Source organism: Mus caroli, unplaced genomic scaffold (genome assembly GCF_978045245.1).
Source record: "Mus caroli unplaced genomic scaffold, Mus_caroli_1 scaffold_5, whole genome shotgun sequence".
In the NCBI taxonomy this organism is placed as follows: Eukaryota; Metazoa; Chordata; class Mammalia; order Rodentia; family Muridae; genus Mus; species Mus caroli.
Genome location: NW_028227260.1, coordinates 35,063,995 through 35,080,925, shown reverse-complemented (window position 1 = coordinate 35,080,925; position 16,931 = coordinate 35,063,995). Strand labels below are relative to the sequence as shown.

Here is a 16,931-nt window from a genome sequence, read left to right as displayed (position 1 = left end):
ACAGTTCTACAGTACTGCTATGTAGGTGCTAGGAGTTGAACCAATTTCTTCTAGAGGAGCAGCCAGTGATTTTAACTGCTGAGCCATCCCTCTAGCCCCCTCAAGTATTCCGTCAAACTATTTGTTCAGCATTTTAAACACTTCAGTATTTTTTTAAATGGTGTATGAGTATTTGTATTCATTTGCCCAGTTTTCCATAATTGTTATATTTTTGTGTTATGACTTCTATACTATTTTGGATGTGGATATCTTCAAGTTTACCTTTCTCACAGTGGAGGGCTCATTCTCAAATCCAAAAAAGAAGAAAAGAGGCCACTGTAGTAGCTAACTAAACTATATAAAGAAACACAGAGAAAGAATTAAAGCCAGCGAATGTGCCCCAACAAATATGAAGCAGATACTGACAGAAATTATTATTATTGTACAGTAAACTGTGAAGTTTAAACTCAATTTGGTTAAAAGTAGAAGTTTTAATTGTACCCAATGGCTAAGAAAAGGAGCACATAGAGTTGCGAGGCGTTTAGAGGTGGGGTATATCTAGGATTTGTGGGCAGGACTGGTGTCAAATATGAACAGAATAGATTGCATGCATGTATGAAATTTTCAAGTAATTAATAAAAGTGTTCTATTTTAAAAGTAGAAGTAATAATGAACTATAAAATAAAGAGTACAGACTAGGGGAAGGAAAGAGATCACCAAGATTCGTGTTGGAATTTGGGTCTCACTGAACTCATATATCACCCAACAGTAGAGCATCTGTGAGAGGAAGGAGGCTGCTGCAGCCTAAGGCCTTCGTGGGTCGGGAACTCGAGAATCTCAAGTTTCTGCAATCTTGACCCTTACTGAAGGTAAGTGGCACTACACGTAGAGCTGCTGCGTGGTCTCAAGCATGGGATTATATGAGTCCTAAGGTGTTACCTGGTGGTGGGGTTTACTCATTGACACACTGGTGATATGGCATCTGAGCTGTGGCTCATGAGGGTCTGCTGCTGGCAATGTTTTCAGCGTGTCCTTGTCTGTCATTCTCCAAACCTCATCATTGCCTTCTACAGGTGTCTCCCACAAAGCCAGTCTGGCAGCCTCTCTCGAGTCCTCATTTTGCAATTGTTCTTGGTTTCTTATTTACCAGAGTGTTTTGCCCCAAACAATTAGCCTCTCTCAAGATTGCACCTCTGAAACACTAAAAACAGGAAACATAAGGTTTTTTTTCTTTATTTTGACTAGTGCCAACTGCAGCTTCACTGTCCCTACATTTCTGAGATTGAGTTAATGCTTATGAGAATCATGGGCTTAACTTTGGGGCCAGAGTGTCCATCTTGTTCTGTTTTGTTTTTATCAGAAGCACATTATATTTGGAAGTGAATTTTCCTCAAACCAACTACCCCCACCATGGAACTAGTTTTGGAGTTTTGAGAGCTTGCTACTCTTGGATGAATCACCTTTCTGTGTCTCAATGACTTTTACTTGTCCTACCCCTTCCTGGTGTTTTAATGCTTGTCCATTTCAATAGTCTAATTTTCCTTACCCTGACTTCTCTTTTATTTGTTTATATAGATTTGTAATTTTAAAGGTATGATAGCCTGCAGCAAAGTGAATTTTTAACCCACTGTATGGTTGTGAACACCTTGAACTTCATAGTCCATCTGCTTCTGTAAGACTCTGATAAGCCTTAGCTTACCAGGGATGCCCAGAGTGAACAACATGGAACCAGGGATTGATACAAAAGCAAGAGGAATTTTTTTTTGTTTCAGCATGCTGGGGTCGTCATCCTGCAGAGAAAGACAGGTGGTGACCCCAAGCAGCATTTTTGGCAAGTTTTTATATCGTTTCCAGGGCAAAATAGAGCATCAGCAACTAGGCACAGTACGATTGGTGGAACAGTGTACCCTTTAAACTGATTGGTCTTTAGGGAATGACATAGTAGGGGTTAATTACCTCTTCATTCTTGCCTACATGCTCTCTGACCTGCCTCTTCCAGGAGGAAAGGGGTATCTGTGTGCTCTCTGTCCTGTCTCTTCTAGGAGGGGAGGGGTGTGATAAATTTTTCCATCTGCTGTGAGCTGACCTCTTCATTTTCCACTTTTTCTTGTGCTTGCTTTAATCCTGAAGCTATTGTGGATAGCCATGCAGCTCATATCCCTGTCCTCTCTACTGCTCTTGATATTTTTGTTTCAGGACCATCAACTGTACTTACCTATACGATCTTTAATGAAAGAAGCTAAGAGATTTAGAGTGTAAAGGGCAAAGGTCAGAATCAGAAACAAAATGATCAGGGGGTCCTAACAAAGCAGAAATCCATGTAATAAACCAGGGGGAGCTGTTAAACCAAGACTCAAACCATCCTTGGGCTCCTTCCCTTTCTCTCATTCTCTTGAATAGTCCCTCTTTGTCCTTTGCCATAGAATCTTTAACAACCCCAGAATGGTCTATATAAAAGCAACAATCCTCAGCTGAGTCAGCAAGCACCTAGCCCTCCTTGCTGGAGGAAAAGTAGAGCCTAATCCCCTCCTATTCTGTAGTACTACTTCTGATAATGAAGACAATGATTCTTTAATGTGACCGATGAAAGTTTCTATTCTCTCTATATCTAAATCAATGGCTGCCCTCAGACTGTAAGACCAAAGTGGAGGTCCTGGTAGCTTCCCTGGCTGCCCTCAATCCCAAGAGAATGGAGACAATGAGTGCTCTAACAGGTTTGGCGGAAGGTCACATAGGATAGGGTAAGCAAACAGAATCCACAGGAACCACAAGGCTGTCGTGATCAAGATCAAGTTATCTTGAGCTTGAGCATATTGTCCATCTTCTGTACCATCCAGCAGGGGTCTCTCTCTAAGGTGCAGGGTGTTTGCAGGTTTCACATAGGAAGCATTCACCCAGGCAGAAATACTGTCCACATTGAGGGCTGTGGGAGTGGTTAGCAGTGCCAGGAAGGGTCCCTTCAACTGGGGTCCCAGTGACTGTACCCAATGCCTCCTTATATAAATCCAGACACCAGTCTGGCAATCGTGAGGGGACTGGCATCCCTGGAGGATTTAAGGCAGTCATTTTGGGCCGAATCTCATGCTGTATTGGAGCTTCAAGAAGAGGTTCCTATCAGTGAGTTGGGATACCTCCAGGGAGGGCCCAGTGGACACCAAAGGAGCTGGGGTATGAAACAGGATCTCAAAAGGGGTCAGATTAAAATGCAAAAGGGTGTTCAGTGCTTGGAACAGGGACAAGGGAAGGAAGTACCACCAAGTCTGAGCCAGTCTCTAAGGTCAAATTAGTCAAGGTCTCTGTTAAGGTTCAATTTATTCTCTCTACCTGCTTTGAGTTCTGGGGATGTTATGCACAACAGAGCTTCCAAATAGTCCTCAATATCTCTGTCAATCCCTTTCTTACCTTAGAAACAAAAGCAAGACTGTTGTCCTATTCAATTACCTTGGGCACTCTGAACCTCTGGAAAATTTCCTCTAATATCTTCTTAGCTGCCATAGTAGCTGTTTCCCTCTTGATGGGGAAAGCCTGAAGCCATCCAGAGAAAGTATCTACAAACACTAGAAGGTATTTGTAACCATATTTTCCTAGCTTAAAATCTGTAAAATTGTCCTGCCAATATACTCTAGGCTGTTGTCCCTTAGGTCTTTTGCCCTGTTTACTCTTGCCTGCATAAGCATATTTACCTGCTGGCATATTTCTCTGTCCCAATATCTGAGGTCTATGATATATATGTGTGTGTGTGTGTGGTTGTGTGTGTGTGTGTGTGTACTGTCAATTTTTCCCCTGTGCCCATATCTTCAATGCTTTTCCCGACTTTCTCTTCTATAAGTTTCAGTGTCTCTGGTTTTATGTGGAGTTCCTTGCTCCACTTAGATTTGACCTTAGTACAAGGAGATAGGAATTGATCAGTTCGCATTCTTCTACATGATAACCACCAGTTGTGCCAGTACCATTTGTTAAAAATGCTGTATTTTTTCCACTGGATGGTTTTAGTTCCCTTGTCTTAGAGCACCATAGGAGTGTGGGTTTCATGTCTGTGTCTTCAATTCTATTCCATTGATCTACCCTCTGTCGCTGTACCACTACCATGCAATTTTTATCACAATGCTCTGTAGTACAGCTTGATGTAAGGCATAGTGATTCCACCAGAAGTTCTTTTATTGTTGAGAATAGTTTTTTGCTATCTTAGGATTTTTGTTATTCCAGATGAATTTGCAAATTGCCCTTTCTAACTCTGTGAAGAATTGAGTTGGAATTTTAATGGGGATTGCATTGAATCTGTAGATTGCTTTTGGCAAGATACCCATTTTAACTATGTTAACCCTGCCAATCCATGATCATGGGAGATCTTTCCATCTTCTGAGATTTTCTTAGATTTCTTTCTCAGAGACCTGAAGTTCTTATCATACAGATCTTTCCTTTCCTTAGAGTCACACCAAGATATATTATATTATTTGTGACTAGTGTGAACAGTGTTGTTTCCCTAATTTCTTTCTCAGCCTCTTTATCCTTTGTTTAGAGAAAGACCACTGATTTGTTTGAATTAATTTTATATCCAGCAACTGTACTGAAGCTGTTTATCAGGTTTAAGGGTTCTCTGGTAGAATTTTTGGGGTCACTTATATATATACTATCATATCATCTGCAAATAGTGATATTTTAACTTCTTCCTTTCCAGTTTATATTCTTTTGATCTCCTTTTGTTTTCTAACTGTTCTGGCTAGGATTTCAAGTACTATGTTGAATAGGAAGGGAGAGAGTGGGAAGCCTTGTGTAGTCACTGATTTTCGTGGGATTGATTCAAGTTTCTCTCCATTTAGTTTGATGTTGGCTATGGGTTTGCTGCATATTTCTTTTATTATGTTTAGGTATGGACCCTAAATTCCTGGTCTTTCCAAGACTTTTATCATGAATGAGTGTTTGATTTTATCAAATGCTGTCTCAGCAGCTAAGGAGATGATCCTGTGGTTTTTGTCTTTAAGTTTGTTTATATAGTGGAATACGTTGATGAATTTCCATATATTAAACCATCCATGCATCCCTGGGATGAAGCCTACTTGATCATGATGGATGATCATTTTCATGTGTTCTTGGATTTGATTAGCGAGGATTTTATTGAGTATTTTTGCATTGATATTCATAAGGAAAATTGGTCTGAAGTTCTCATTCTTTGTTGGGTCTTTGTGTGGTTTAGGTATTAGAGTAATAGTGGGTTCATAGAACTTAATGTGTAGAGTACTTTCTGTTTCTATTTGGTGGAATACTTGGAGGAGTTATTTGAATTAGGTCTTTTTTGAAGGTCTCATAGAACTCTGCACTAAACCCATATTGTCCTGGCCTTTTTTTTTTTTTTTTGATTGGGAGTCTATTATTGACTGTTCATATTTCTTTAGGGGATGTGGGGCTGTTTAGATCGGTAGTCTGATCCTGATTTAACTTTGGTACCTGGTATCTGTCTGGAAATTTGTCCATTTCATCCAGGTTTTCCAGTTTTGTTGAGTATAGCCTTTTGTAGTAGGATTTGATGATTTTTTGAATTTCCTCAGATTCTGTTGTTCTATCTCCCTTTTCATTTCTAATTTTGTTAATTAGGATACTGCCCCTGTTCCCTCTAGTTATACTTGCTAAAGGTTTATCTATCTTGTTGCTTTTCTCAAAGAACCAGCTCCTGGTTTGGTTGATTCTTTGTATAGTTCTTTTTGTTTGTACTGGTTTGATTTCAGCCCTGAGTTTGATTATTTCCTGCCCTCTACTCCTCTTGGTTGAGTTGGGTTCCTTTTCTTCTAGAGCTTTTAGGTGTACTGTCAATCTGCTGGTGTATGCTTGCTCCAGTTTCTTTTTGGAGGCACTCAGAGCTATGTGTTTTCCTCTTAGGAATACATATATTATGTCCCATATGTTTGGGTATGTTGTGACTTCATTATCATTAAACTCTAAAAGGTTTTTTATTTCTTTCATTATTTCTTCCTTGATCAAGTTATCATTGAGTAGAGTGTTGTTCAGTTTCCACAGGTATGTAGGCTTTCTATTATTTATGTTGTTATTGAAGACCAGCCTTAGTCTGTGTTCATCTGATAGGGTACATGGGATTATTTCAATATTTTTGTGTCTGTTGAGGCCTGTTTTGTGACCGAGTATATGGTCAATTTAGAGAAGGTACCATGAGGTGCTTAAAAGAAGGCATATCCGTTTGTTTTAGGATGAAATGTTCTATAGATATCTGTTAAATCCATTTGTTTTGTAACTTCTGTTAGTTTCAGTGTGTCTCTGTTTAGTTTGTGTTCCCATGATCTGTCCATTGCTGAGAGTGGGGTGTCAAAGTCTCCAATTATTATTGTGTGAGGTGCAATGTGTGCTTTGAGTTTTAGCAAAGTCTCTTTTATGAATGTGAGTGCCCTTCACTTGGAGCATAGATCTTCTGAATTGAGAGTTTTCTTGGTAGATGTGTGCTTTCATAAGAATGAAGTGTCCTTCCTTATCCTTTTTTGATAACTTTTGGTTAAAAGTTGCTTTTATTTGCTATTAAAATGGCTACTCCAGCTTGTTTCTTGGGACCATTTGCTAGGACAATTGTTTTCCAGCCCTTTATTCTAAGGAAGTGTTCTTCTTTGACTTTGAGGTGCGTTTCCTGTATGTAGTATAATGCTGGGTCCTGATTACATATCCAGTCTGTTATTCTATGTCTTTTTATTGGAAAATTGGGTCCATTGATGCTAAGAGGCATTAAGGAATAGTGATTGTTGCTTGCTGTTATTTTGGATGCTATTTTGATGTTTGTGTGGCTATCTTCTTTTGGGTTTGTTGAAAGAAGATTAACTTCTTGCTTTTTCTAGGGAGAAGTTTCCTTCCTTGTATCGGTGTTTTACACCTATTATCCTTTGTAGGACTGGATTTGTAGAGAGATCTTGTGTATATTTGGTTTTGTCAAGGAATATCTTGTTTTCTCTGTCTATGGTAGTTGAGAGTTTTGCTGGGTAGAGTAGCCTGAGCTGGCATTTTTGTTCTCTTGGGGTCTGTATGGCATCTGCCCAGGATCTTCTGGCTTTCATAGTCTCTGGTGAGAAGTCTGGTGTAATTCTGAAAAGTCTGCCTTTATATGTTAGTTGACCTTCTATTCCTTACTGCTTTTAATATTCTGTCTTTGTTTAATGCATTTGGTGTTTTGATTATTAGGTGACAGGAGGAATTTCTTTTCTGGTCCAAACTATTTGGAGTTCTGTAGGCCTCTTGTATGTTCATGGGCATCTCTTTCTTTATGTTAGGAAAGTATTCTGTAATTTTGTTGAAGATATTACTGACCCTTAACGTTGGGAATCTTCTTCCTCTTCTATACTTGTGATCCGTAGGTTTGGCCTTCTCATTGTGTCCCATATTTCCTGGATGTTTTGAGTTAGCAGCTTTTTGCATTTGGCATTTTCTTCAACTGCTGTGTCAATGTTTTCTATGGCATCTTCTGCACCTGAGATTCTCTCTTCTAGTTTTTGTATTCTGTTGGTTATGCTTGCATCTATAACTCCTGATCTCCTTCCTAGGTTTTCGATTTCCAGAGTGGTCTTCCTTTGTTTCTTTTTCCAATTTTAGATCCTGGATGGTTTTGTTCAATTCCTTCACCCCTTTGCTGTGTTTTCCTGTAATACACTAAGGGATTTTTTTTTTGTTTCCTGTTTAATGTAAACTAGCTGTTTACCTGTGTCTCCTGTATTTCTTTAAGGGAGTTATTTATGTCCTTCTAACAGTCCTCTATCATCATCATGAGATGAGATTTTGAATCAGATTCTTTTCTCGTGTGTTGGGGTATCCAGGGCTCACTGTGGTGGGAGACCTAGGTTCTGATGATGCCAAGAAGCCTTGGTTTCTGTTGCTTATGTTCTTGCCCTTGCCACTCACCATCTGTTTATCTCTGGTGTTACCTGGTCTTGCTGTCTCTGACTGTGGCTTATACCTCTTGCAACCCTGTGTGTCAGTACTCCTGGGAGACAAGTTCTCTCTGGGAGGAATGTGGGTATGGAGAGCTGTGGCACAGGGTCAGCTTCGGGGTGCAAAAGAAAACCTGCTGTTACTTGGTTCCTGTGTTCTGATGGCTATGGGTGGATCCCTCCTGGGCCAGGAATTTGAACAGAAGTGTTGGCCTTACCTGTGCTCACAGGTGTATTGTCTCTCTGGAGATACCAGCTCTCTCCAGGAGATATCCAATTGGGTAGGGAGTGCTGTGGCACAGGATCACAGACAGAAACCAGAAGGATCCAATACTATTTTTTAAAGCACAAATCATTCCTTTCTTGGCCTTGAAACATGTAGAGCAACGAATTTAAGCTTATTCCCTAATAGCTTATAAATAACTGAGACTCAGACTATGTTATTTAATTTGGATTTGACAATTACTGGGCTGTAATTCCTAATCTATTCTTCTAATTGCTGGCATAGCTACCTCCTCAGTGGAACCCCAGGTACTTACTCTTTCTCCTGGCAATGTGTTCATCATCCATCTTCCCCCATGGAGGCTCCCTCTCTCCTCCTTGTTTGAACTGTTAATCTGTATCTTTTCTTCATTTCTATATCTTTTTGTCCTTTGTTTCCTTAGTTTTTGAATTTTCTGTATAAGAAACATAATTTCCACTGGTCTGTTATGTTACACTACGACATCATTTTAATCTGTAAACTACCTTTTGAAATTCTTGCATTTGATATTTTTTAATACATTGTTTTTTGTTTGGTCAGATTGCATATTGCTTCTTTTCATTACCTCTGAAATTTGAGTGCCATTTAAAAATCCCTTCACTTGATGGACCATCTAGAGACTGCCATATCCAGGGATCCACCCCACAATTAGCCTCCAAACGATGACACCCTTGCATACACTAGCAAGCGTTTGCTGAATGGACCAGGATATAGCTGTCTCTTGTGAGACTAGGCCGGGGCCTAGCAAACACAGAAGTGGATGCTCACAGTCAGCTATTGGATGGATCACAGGGCCCACAATGGAGGAGCTAGAGAAAGTATTCAAGGAGCTAAAGAGATCTGCGACCCTGTAGGTACAACATTATGAACTAACCAGTACCCCGGAGCTCTTGACTCTACCTGCATATGTATCAAAAGGTGGCCTAGTCGGCCATCACTGGAAAGAGAGGCCCATTGGACTTGCAAACTTTATATGCCCCAGTACAGGGGAACACCAGGGCCAAAAAATGGGAATGGGTAGGTAGGGAAGTGGGGGGGGAGGGTATGGGGAGACTTTTGGGATAGCATTGGAAATGTAATTGAGGAAAATATGTAATAAAAAAATTTAAAAATTTTTCTCAAAAAAAGAAAATATCTAATTATAAAGAAGACTGCAAAAAAAAACCAAAAACAAAAAAACAAAACAAACAAACAAACAAAAAACTTCACTATAGTAAGCTTAAAGAATACCTGTCATGTTTTCTTCAAGAAGCTGTGTAATTCAACATTTTGGTTAAGTCTTTAAATTTTCATCTACTTTTACACATGGCATGTGTCTTGGATTTACAAGTATCATTCTGCACATTGCATGTCTGTTTTCCTCTAGTGGTTTGTCCATATCACCTTTATTTCTTTATTTATATTATTTTTTATGTGTATGGGGTATTGCCTGCCTGTATGTCTGTGTAGCACATTTGTGAAATTCTCACAGTAGCCAAAAGAGGGCATCAGATCCCCTGGAATTGGAGTTATGGATGGTTGCAAGGAATTGAATTTGTGCCCTTGAATAGATAGCCAGTACACTAACTACTGCTGAGCCATCTCTTCAGCACACTGCTTTTATTAAGCATCACTGTCCATTGGTGTGTTGACTTCTATTTCTAGGATTTCTATCCTACTTTATTAAACTATTTGTCGATTCCTGTAACAGTGACAAGATGCTGTAATTACAGTTGTCCACAGAGTTTATGCTTTCTTATTATGGTATCAGAAATCCCTACTCTGGTGTCTTCTTTCTTCTTAGCTATTCTCTTTTATATAAAAAAATGTTTTTATTTATTTACATCTCAAATGTTGCCCACCTTCCACATCTCTCCCCCCAGTGTTTTTTTTTACCCCATCTCCTCTACCTTTTACCTCGGAGAGGGAGTTCCCCTACCCATGCCACCCACCCACCTCACAACCACCTTACATGTCCCCACCCTTTGCATCACCCTTCCCTGGGACATCAAGGATCTACAGAGTTAGGCACATCCTCTTCCACTGAGGCCAGACAAGCTCCTCTTCTGTTGTATACATGCCAGGGTCCACCAACCAGCCCTTGTATGCTCTTTGGTTGGTGGCTTAGTCTCTGGGAGCTCCCTGGGGCCAGGTTAATTGATTCTGTTGATCTCCTTATGCGGTTGTCACTTCACTCCTTCCCTAACTTTTCAATCTCAGTCCATGATTGGCTGTAAGTATCTGTATCTGTGTTAGTCAAATTCTTTCTCTTGTTGGGGCAGACCTCTTGTGTCCCTTGTTCAAGCAATCCTCCTGCAATCCCGTGTCCCTGGCTAGGGCAGACCTCCAGTGAGACGGGATGACTTTGGTGTCCAGGAACAAGCATATTGATCTGCCAGGGGTTCCATCTGAAAGATGGAGATGCAGACAGGAAGAATGATGGGTCTCAGGCAGAGCAGGATAGACAAGTGGGGAAAGGGAAGCCAAACTGTATGGTTTAATAGTCTTAAGTCTGATGAGGTAGGGGGAGGGCAGCTAGAGAATAGAGGTCCCCCACTCCAAGATGGCAGGCTGCTCAGGGCAGTTTGGCTTTACCTAGAGAGATCAGGCAGCAGGGAAGATGGGTGGGGGAAGGGAAGCATACCTGTATGATTCAGGAGTCTGGTAGAGGTGGAAGAGAGGCAGGGAGAGAAGGGAGATTGGTGGTCCCCCTAGACTGGCAGGTTGCTCAGGGTGGCTTAGCGTGGCCCAGAGGGCTCATCTTCTTAGCTATTCTTATGCACTTTGCCATCAGGCTGTCTAACACCATAAAATTTTGTAGGTATTTTTGAAATTGCATTAAATTTATATGTCAACTTATGCAGAGCAGACTGGTTTTTTGTTTGTTTGTTTTGTTTTTTAATGTTGAGTTTCTCAGGGAAAAGTCAAATTTGAATACCATTGCTCCACAATCTTTACAATGGAATCCAGAATCCTTATTAAATTATATCAGACATATCCACAAATAAATTTTAAACCAAAATGTTGGAATATTTTCAGATAATCCTGGGAACGCAGTGACCTTGTAATATAGCACCAACAGAAAATTCTTGAATATGTTTTACTAATGTTTATAATGTGTGAAATCAGTCACTTTGCTTCCTGAGACTGCCCAGTTCCTTTGTTTCAAGGCTGTTTGACTTTTCTTTTCGCACATAAGAAAGTTTGTGACTAGTAGGTTGTAATTAAACTCTCTTGCACATTGAGCGCTAACAAAAGCCCATCTTTTTAAAGACATGGAACATATTTTGATAGCTATTTAAATGCTCTCTTCCTGAAATTGGAATCCCTGAAGTCTCAAGAAATATAACATTTTTGTTCTTAAATATGATAAATTTATCTTAGTCATCAAGTTATTTTATCTAAGAACAGTGACATAATATGTACTGTGGCAAAGTGCCATACAAGGTAGGTGATAAGTAACAATAATCTTATTTTCTGGTGGTTTAATGTTTCTGCCTGGAATTTTCCTTCATTTTCTTATTCACGTAATACTACATTTTTATAGTCTGTCTTATGTAATCACGACATTTTCTGTTCTTCAGTATTATCTAGGCCTTTTAGAGGGTTTGTTCTTGCTGTTGTTGTTGTTGTTGTTGATGTTGCTGTTGCTGTTGTTCCAGGAGTAGAAGTAAAAGGCAGGAGCATTTGAACTCTTTTCTGTTATAAAATCCCTCCTTTGGTGTCTTTTCTCATCATTAACAAACTTGAATGTTTTTCATATCCACATTGACTTATTCTTCCCCTCAGTCTGTGTGTTTCAGAGATAGCAGTTTTAAGCCATCTATATCACGTATTTGATATTAATTTGTTATTTATTATTTGTAATAAGTATTCATAATACAACTTAAAAAGATTCGTTGTGATATGTTCATATTAGCTCTAGCTTACATGAATCATATCTCTCTTTTTCCACCCTAACCCCTGGCACCATTCTCAAGCCCTAGAAGTCAGTATTGTATTATCAGATTGACTATTTCTTACTTTTCAACATATGGCACAAAATATTGAACAGTTCCTTTTAAGTCTTTGCCCTAAACAATATCCCATTCTTTGATTTTTCTGTATTATTTTTCATCTTTAGGCTTAATTTTGACTAGAGTAGTTTTTCTGAATATGTTTAAGTTAAACTTTAAGTTCTTTTTTTCTTTTAACTTTAAGTTTTTATCCATCTTCTTTCATGTGTATCTTGTGCATTTTTGGTGTATCTTCATCTGCCACAAATATAGTGATACAGATGGGCTAGTGTGTCATTTTTTTCTCTTTAAGCACAATTTGGTGTTTTAATATTTCCTATTGTACCACTTTTGTGCAGATTTATCTTTTATTTCATCATGGCCTGTATTCTATGAAGACGAATACTGGGAGCTCTGTACTCAGTGACCAAAACTGATTTCTGCTTATTTATGACCCACTTTTAATGTTATTTTATCGTATACACATGTCCAATACACATGTGAGGGAGTAGATGTTCTCCAAGGGGGTAAAGAGTAGCACATACTTTGTGCTACTATTACCTTTTATACTCATGAGTCAATTTCTAGTCTGTGTCTACAGTAGAACTATCTAGTAGTGGCCACCTGATTCACCATTTAGTCTTTAAATATTTTCTATTTTGCTAACACTGTTTGTATTTTCACAGAACTTCTAATGTCTCTCATCCTGGTGCAGGTTCACAAAGATGGGTAGAAAGACCCCAAACAGACTGTTGGATCTTGCTATACAGAGTCTGCTCAGCAACGAGTCTGCAGCAATCCAAGCTCTGGAGGACATTCCAAGAGAGCTTTTTGTTCCATTGTTCATTGCTGCCTTCAAGGGTGGGCATAAGAATACATTGAGTGCTATGGTGAAAGTTTGGCCCTTTTACTGTCTCCATATTGGGTCATTGAGAATACGGGGGCCTCAACATGCACTCCTAAAAGCCATTATTGAGAATCTTCCAGTATGTCCTGCACAGACTTCTGCTTTTTGGTAAGACATTTTAGTAAAGACATGATAAGACACAGGAGGATATACCATAGCCTACTACCCTCCCAGAAGTCGTTTCTAGTGAATGTTGAAGATTTATGTGTGAGTCTGTTGTCCCAACACTTAAGTTGAAAACTGGTGTCTACAATGTTTGTTATATAATCTATTCTATTGAGGGTACTCTTGATGGGTTTATGTAACAGGTGTTATTACATAGAGGAAAGACAGGAAATTTAAGACTGGAGACAGTTTGAGGTATATAAAAAAATGGGAGAAAGGAGGTTGGATTGTCATGGGAAAGGAATGTTTGTAATTAGTATAAGAAGTACCAGCTGTGGATACAAGGATTTGTCATCCTTGTGTCATTTTTATATACCATCATTGATCCTTCTAGGTTTCATTATCATTTGCTATTTCTCATATATTCTATCTCCTCTTATCCTTACAGGAGACCTAAATTGAGGATCCTAGATTTAAGGCAAGACACAAAATGTAGGATCACGTGCCCTCAAGTCAGCACCAAATCACCTTCGTGTTTTCATTCTTGTACTTATTCTGACTCCTCTATCACAAAAATTGAAAGACAGCTTTGTTTCATAAATTCGGGGTGTAAGACTCTCTTACCCAGGCCTGTAGAACTAATATTGGATCTTTTCCTTGATAGCTCCTTAATTGAAAAGGATTTTTGGATTTTGCTTATGCGAAAAATTGAAGAGAGTTTGGGGTTTTTGCACGTGTGCTGTCGAGATTTGCAAATTGAAAAACTGCGTAAATGCAAATACACCCTGAAATTTCTTGATCTCCAATGTGTTGATCAGTTGTCAGTTGATAGAGGCTCACTGAGTGATATCACCAGCATCCTGTGCCAGATGGGCCACCTAGAAAGCCTGACTCTATCTAATGTGACTTTTAGATCTCTGAGAGGGAAAGTCTTTAAAAATTTTCTCAGTCACTTGCAGCGTATGGAACACCTTAAGGAACTCAGCTTCTCTTCATTCCACCTCAAAAATCATCTGAACAGAGTGCTCAGGTAAGAGTTTGGGGTAGGGCTGGAGAGATGGATCAGTGGTTAAGAGCACCGACTGCTCTTCCTAAGGTCCTGAGTTCAAATCCCAGCAAGCCCATTGTGCCTCACAACCATCTGTAAAGAGATCTGACTCTCTCTTCTGGTGCATCTGAAGACAGCTACAGTGTACCTAGATATAATAATAAATGAATCATAAAAAAGAGTTTGGGGTAGGTCCCTGGGCTTCCTGTACAGTCTATTGAGACAGGATAGAAAGCATTCTTGGATATTTCTAAACAACTCAAAACCTTTTATGCTTTCCACTTCCATCACTTCTGAGAATGTGAAACTGGAGAAAGACAGGATTACAAAAATTAAGCAACCAGCAATGTATAGATACTATTGTTAAGTGCAGAACTATAAAGGTGAAAAAAATCACAAGCCCTCTAGACAGGAGGGAGAGGAGAAGGGAGAGGAATTGAGATGTAGAAAGACATTTTTTGCCACTGCACTGTTGTACATAATCTACAGATGTCCATAGTTCATAACGTCAGATTACTTTGCTGATCTATAATCTCCAAGGTAAAGACCATGAAAGTAGAAGTTGTTAGTTAGGTACTGGCCCAAAGGGAATTTTCAGTTGCCTGCTCTTTCTCATTCCTCCCCACTAAAAAGGAGAACAAAAAATCTACAATGGATATTATTGTAAATACTCCGTGGATTAATTTTTTTAACATTTCTTAGAATCATCTGGTATAATATATTGTACATGTTTTTAAGTTGAAAAGAAATTGAATTTCAGTGCTGAAAACTAAACTTTCAACTGGGCCTGCTGGCACATGCTTTTAATCTAAGCACTTGGGAGACAAAGGCAGGCATATTCTGAGTTCAAGGCTATCATGGTCTATATAGATCAAGGATAGCTATAGCTACATAATAATATCCTGTCTCAAAAAAAAAAAAAAAAAGAAAGGAAAAAACAAGAAAACTGTCTTTCTCAGCGTCCCCCAAACTATTAAGTGAACTAAACATGGTGACACATTGACAGTTTTATTCTAGATATAACAGTATAGTTTTCCTAATTCAATCATCATTCTCCAGGATGTATTTTTGTTTCTCCCTACAGAGTCTTACCGCCTGGCTTGGATATCTTGTGGCTGCCATTCTGTGGTCTTTCATACAGAGACATCAAATTTATGTCCCAGAGTCCTCATGTCACTCACCTAAAACTATTAAATCTTAGTAACAACCTGATGCATTGGGATGACTTTGGGCCCTTTCACACTGTTCTGTCAAATCTCTCTGGTACTCTTCAGCATCTGGAGATAAATCATTGCCTTATAAATGATTCTGCAATCTCTGCTCTTATCCCTGCCCTGATTAGATGCACCCATCTCCGTGTGTTGGGCTTTGCTTCTAACCCCATCACCATGCCTATGCTTGTGAATATCATGCATCATTTAACACCCATGATGGAGCTAAAATATGTGATTTATCCTGTTCCTGTACATTGCTTTGAAAGATGGCATTTTCAGGGCAGTTTAGACAGACAGAAACTTGCCATTGTACAACTACAAGTGAAAGCAATGCTAGAACTTGCACGGAGAGAGGACATGAAGGGGATTACTTACTCTTAGTAAATGTCACAGTCCAATGCATTTTTAAACTGATATGTACCGTTTAAGTACTAAATGTTATTTCCTGGACCCATAGACTCAATCTATAAGGCTCTTACATTGTACAGAATTGCACTTAGGAAGGATAGGTTTGTAGCTGAATCCTATAGAGAATAACTTAGCAAAAACTGAGAGACTTCAAGAGTTTCTTCTGAGTATTTCTTGTCACTATTGCCAGATTACTGACACCAGTGGCATTTATATTTTCAGGACGATCAGGTCCTGCAATGCTATATCCCTGGCCATCCTGTTTGGTTTGCTTCTGGGTACATCACACAAATCAAGACAATGACAGCCTTTCCTGTCTGTGTTTGTGAAAATGACAGTGGCGTTTGAAGACTGTTATCATCCCATAAGTTAGTTTAGGCTGTTTGGGGTTGCTTATGGAAAACTATCAGGATTTACCAGTGGACCAGGAAAGAAGATAGCACAGGTTCTGAGATTTAGATAAACCCCCTCAAGAACATAAATACAATGACCTACTTCCTTGATGTAAGCCCATTGTAAAGTTTCCACACTCACCATGAAGTCTTCAGCTGAATATCCAGCCTTTGTCCCATAAATTTTGTGGTAGTGTTTAGGATCCTGGCCACAATATTTCCCCTATTTCCTCTAGATCTCTTGACACTGTACATTTATCAATATAAATCATTGCACATATATATATATGTGTGTGTGTGTGTGAGATATATATATATGTATATATATATATATATATATATATATATATATATATCCCTCATTTGATACAATACATACTACTCACCTGTGGATACTGAGTCCAACATACTTCATTCTCTAAAATATGATATAATTAAGAATTCAGTTTGCATATCCTAGACTTACTTAGAAATGATGTATGCCACATCAGTAATTAGCAATTTACACAGGGCTAAGGAAATGCCTCATTTATCCAGCTGCTTCCCACACAAGCACACCAGTGCTCTGATGCCTAGCATACTTGTAAAACGCTGAACACCAAAGTCTACATTTGTAACTCCAGTACTTAAAGGGTGGAGGAATGAAGAGCCTTAGTTACATGACCAGACAGTCTAACAAATTAGTGATTTCTGGGTTCAATGAAAGCTCCTGCCTCAGAAAATATG

General features: G+C 39.1%; 1 protein-coding gene across 1 annotated transcript; it reads left to right on the top strand.

The window, feature by feature from the left end:
* Positions 1 to 754: 754 nt before the first annotated feature.
* On the top strand, positions 755 to 16,431 carry LOC147004547 (melanoma antigen preferentially expressed in tumors-like). Its single transcript, XM_085837584.1, has 4 exons — positions 755 to 848; positions 12,847 to 13,146; positions 13,592 to 14,173; positions 15,276 to 16,431. Exons 2-4 carry the CDS (start codon positions 12,857 to 12,859, stop codon positions 15,784 to 15,786), a joined length of 1,383 nt encoding a protein of 460 aa, XP_085693710.1. The 5' UTR covers positions 755 to 848; positions 12,847 to 12,856; the 3' UTR covers positions 15,787 to 16,431.
* The last annotated feature ends 500 nt before the right edge of the window (positions 16,432 to 16,931 follow it).

Coding starts and splice junctions, on each gene's coding strand:
- LOC147004547 (XM_085837584.1), top strand. CDS start 12,857: ATGGGTAGAAAGACCCCAAACAGACTGTTGGATCTTGCTATACAGAGT. Junction 13,147..13,591: donor GCACAGACTTCTGCTTTTTG/GTAAGACATTTT, acceptor TTATCCTTACAG/GAGACCTAAATTGAGGATCC. Junction 14,174..15,275: donor CATCTGAACAGAGTGCTCAG/GTAAGAGTTTGG, acceptor TTCTCCCTACAG/AGTCTTACCGCCTGGCTTGG.